Below are 4216 nucleotides of genomic sequence, written 5' to 3'. Positions count from 1 at the left end.
TCAAAACACATATTTTAAAAATATCGAACTTTTCACGCATATATAACATATCAAAAATAAGGCATGCAACCATTTAAAAAAATAAAAATCACGTGTAACTCACAATACATGGCGTAGCCCAAACCGATCTTTGAAGTAGCTAGCGTCTCCTCGATTTGTGTTAAACTAACTACGATGTAGATCATCGTCAACTCTCATTACAGCGTCCACCGTCGCCTTTTCTCACAATAGTTCTCCTTCTTAATCCCAAACTACACATAAAACTACAAACTCCCATTTTATACCAAGTCCCATCGGCGGTTTCACGGAATATGAAACGATAAGCCATAATAAATGGTCGTAAGTTTCATGACGTTTGGGTTTCTTGTCATTAAATCGCATTCAATTTTTAGGGTCTAAACCCTTCATTTTGATAGATTTACACTACAAGTCCTTGAAATTCAACAACTAACAATTCCTTTCTCTTTTTTTTTTTGNTCAATTTTTAGGGTCTAAACCCTTCATTTTGATAGATTTACACTACAAGTCCTTGAAATTCAACAACTAACAATTCCTTTCTCTTTTTTTTTTTGGTTATTACACAATCCTTAGAAAGTCAAGGAGCCAGGTGCACTATACTCATCATATAGTCCTTGTTGGCATAATGGAGGTTCTTACCATGTATCAAGCTATCATTGGAAAACCGAATGCAAGCTGAATAACACTAACAAAATCTCTCATTCCATAATGATTATGAGAAGTTTGACATGCTATTGCCTTATTTGATCAATAATTACTATGATATGTTGAAGATTTCCTTTTCAGGGATCTTCTCCTCATGATCATGACCAAGAACTTTTTTGCTTGTTTGTCCTTATCCTAGAACAAGCTTTTAGAAATGATTCTGTAACTCCTTGAAATCAAGCTTTTTGTTGTTCGACTCCCTTTACCAATCTTCAGTTCCAGATTGATATCATTAGATCACTTCTGACATTATCTATACAATTGTCATTTTGCAGTCAACGATTGTGTTTGCCATACCGATTAAGTTTGCTGTATTATTTACCTTTGGCAACTTGTTGGCTGTTGGAAGGTGGGTTGTACTTTGTCGAGCCAGTAGCATTAAAGTTGTCTCTCGGATTTCCAATTTCAGTTCTGTGGCTTGGAATTGGAGTTAAAAGAAACCCGTATAGAATTTTAACTTAACATGCTTCAATTCCAAACCGCAGATCATGCAAAATGGTGTTCATGCAATGAATTTAAGATTGCACTGATGGACTTGTTTTCTTGTAAATGTTTATATACTCCATCTCATTAAAATTGCAATTTTTTTGACTCTACATGGAGTTCAATAACTATCAATCACATGTCTAAAGCGCCCTTTAATAACGACACAATAGAGGAATCTTGTGGACCAAAATAAAAGGAACGTCATCTCAAAATTTTGCCAAAAAAGGAATTATGGGCATCCTGTTTCTAAGCTGACAAAAGGAACTATGGGCATTTTTTGACTCTACATGCAATTTTTTTTAATTTTTATTCGACAAAAGGCACGCTTGTTTCTAAGCTGACCCTTTAGTTAACTGTTTGATTTATTCTGAACTTCTTTTCGTCATTTCACAGCACAGGCTTCCTTATGGGAGCTACACGACAACTCCAAATGATGTTTGATTCAGTTCGTATATATGCCACGGCTATTTATATTGGGTTCGTTGTTCTAGCTCTCATTTGTGCTCTTTGGGTAAGAAACTCAACCTGACAAGATAACCTCCTTCGCTGCTACAACATGAACATCCTTAAGACCTTAACCATAATTGACACTCATCCATTTTGAGATTTGACTTCATTTGCAGATTCACAGTAAGCTGTTAACCATCCTGGCTATATTATGTGAGATATGTGCACTTATCTGGTGAGCTTGTCATCTTTCATGCAACCTTGTTCCCTGGTCAGGGTGCGTTTGGTATGCAGACTATAATGGACGGGACATGACTGGATGGGAGGGAGTGATATAGGTGGGTGGAAGAATTTTGGTTTAGGGTCTTAATTTGACATGGGTAGTTTAGTAATTTACCAATCTCGTCTCATCTTCCTGATTTTTGTTCTATCTATTTTGGTGGGCATTTTGTCCCACTTAGAATCTGTCCTGTTCCAGTCTATTGTCGCACCAAACGTGACACAACAGGTTTTTGTCCTGTTCTGTCCTGTCCTACATTACCAAAAGCATCCTGAATGCCATAAATGTGGACACAATGATTTCTTAGAATGAAAAAAATTGTAACCAGTATAGAAACTATTTCAGGTACAGTTTGAGCTACATACCTTTTGCTCGTGCAATTGTTTCAAAAGTGACGATCCGTCTCTTTGACACCGAGATTTGTTAGGCGAAGGATTTCTAAGAAACTATGATCCACATTGATTGTGGAAAACTCAGTGAGTTTTTTTCGACCACCTTTCCTTAATCTTGGTGTCGTTGGCTACGCATGTTAGTGTGTTTTTCGTGTGCCATCATCGTAGTCGGTTGCCATTTGATTTCTTGAATAATTTTATATTGAAATTTCACTCATCTTTGTTGTTATTTTACGAGTGTGACTTTTTTTGTCAAACCGGAAGATTTAGAGGATTTTTTTTCGGAATCGTGTTCTATGAAAAACGATTGTTTGATAATTGTTGTGAGTGAAAAGCATCATTTTAACCACTTGAAATGCTTTTAAGAAGTATACACAACCCAGAAATACCAAGAGATGCAGAATCAAAACACAACCCAAACATGACCAAATGCGAGAAGCCCATGCTCCAATGGACCCACACGAGGACCACAATTCAGAGTTCGGATAAAAATGAGCTGAACCAAGACGATCCAAAACCCGAGTAGGAAACAGTAGGGGTGTAAGCAAGTTGAGCCGAGTAGCAAGTTATTTGAGTTTGGCTTGAAAAATAATATCAGGCTTGAGCTTGATTAATTTTTCAATATCGGGCTCGAGTTCGAACTCAAATATTTTTTCAATGTTTGAACTTGAATTTGAGATCAATTAGCTCGTTTATTTACTCAACCTCGATAATTTTTATATTTTGATTATATAGTTTGCAAGCATATAAATGTGTTTGGCTCGAAAAAATGTATGCTCGAATGGCTCGCCCCGACTCGTAAAGTTTAATCGATCTTTCGAACGAGTCGAGTCGAACATTGGTGTTATGGAGCTCGACTTGTTAAGTTAAGCGAGTTTTATTTTGTGTTCGAGATCGACTCGAGCTCAATAATTATTAATCCCGAGATCGAGTAACTCGTTAAAAGCTTGACTCATTTACATCCCTAAGAAACATAATCAAAGGAAGCAAAAAGCACACAAATCAGACGATCTTGAGCAGAAACAGGATAGTCCAAAACGAGCAAAATCAGCCTCCTGGACTGCACATCAATCTACACAGGGTGTGTTGAAACCTATTGAATGGTTAACTATCTAAACATATGACAGTAACTGGATACCGAAAACCAAGTTGCATTGTGAAGGGACCCTATTAAGAAAAGCACCGTTTTATAAGTCAAGATCGATATGAACGTCAATCTAATCTTAGTTTTGAAATAGACATATTGCCTTTCATCCAATCACGATTGTAACTTCAATTTTGGATTTGTTCGATATCCTTATCAACTTAAATCGTCATCAAAACACACATATGCACATAAACATAGTAATTTACCAGTTTTTATATCTGTATCTAAATTTAAAATTCAGTATTTATATATATACATAAAAAATACAGAAGATTGTAGCACTCGTAATCAAATTCAACCAGTTTTATTGCCATATGTAGTCCAAGATAATAAGAAATGAAAAGCTTAAAACCCAAAATAGTGAATGTTGTAATAATCAATTTTCATGGTATCTGAGTATTTGGCAAATTATGTGCAATTAATCGATAAAACAAGGGTATACTCGTAATTTCACTCTATCGTTTGATAATAAGTTCTGTTGCAATTATTTTGAAGCTTTTTATTGATCCCAAAAATATTCAGAAGCAAATTAACCGACCACGATCAAATATTATAAATTATAATTATAATAATCATTTTTTAAAAACGACAGCCAGACATTCAAAATTTAAATATACAAAAAAGCTTATTGGGTGTAAATATCAATTAAAAAAATTAATTATCTGATAATCCTTGTAATAATATAGGTGCTGGAAATGATTAGATCTAAGATAAATATATATATATATATATATATAAATA

The 4216-nt window shown here is 34.9% G+C and overlaps 1 protein-coding gene across 1 annotated transcript in view; it reads left to right on the top strand.

The window, feature by feature from the left end:
- Positions 1 to 2644, top strand: part of LOC112509754 (vesicle transport protein SFT2B) — a 7027-nt gene extending 4383 nt beyond the window's left edge. The window contains exons 3-6 of the mRNA XM_025114873.1: positions 999 to 1072; positions 1603 to 1720; positions 1833 to 1891; positions 2282 to 2644. Of these exons, the coding sequence (XP_024970641.1) occupies positions 999 to 1072; positions 1603 to 1720; positions 1833 to 1891; positions 2282 to 2363 (333 nt within the window). The 3' untranslated portion in view covers positions 2364 to 2644. The remainder of the gene's footprint in view (positions 1 to 998; positions 1073 to 1602; positions 1721 to 1832; positions 1892 to 2281) is intronic.
- Positions 2645 to 4216: the final 1572 nt, after the last annotated feature.

Source organism: Cynara cardunculus (assembly GCF_001531365.2).
Source record: "Cynara cardunculus var. scolymus isolate 2C chromosome LG 3, CcrdV1, whole genome shotgun sequence".
Taxonomy (NCBI): Eukaryota; Viridiplantae; Streptophyta; class Magnoliopsida; order Asterales; family Asteraceae; genus Cynara; species Cynara cardunculus.
This window is presented reverse-complemented; position numbering and strand designations above follow the sequence as displayed.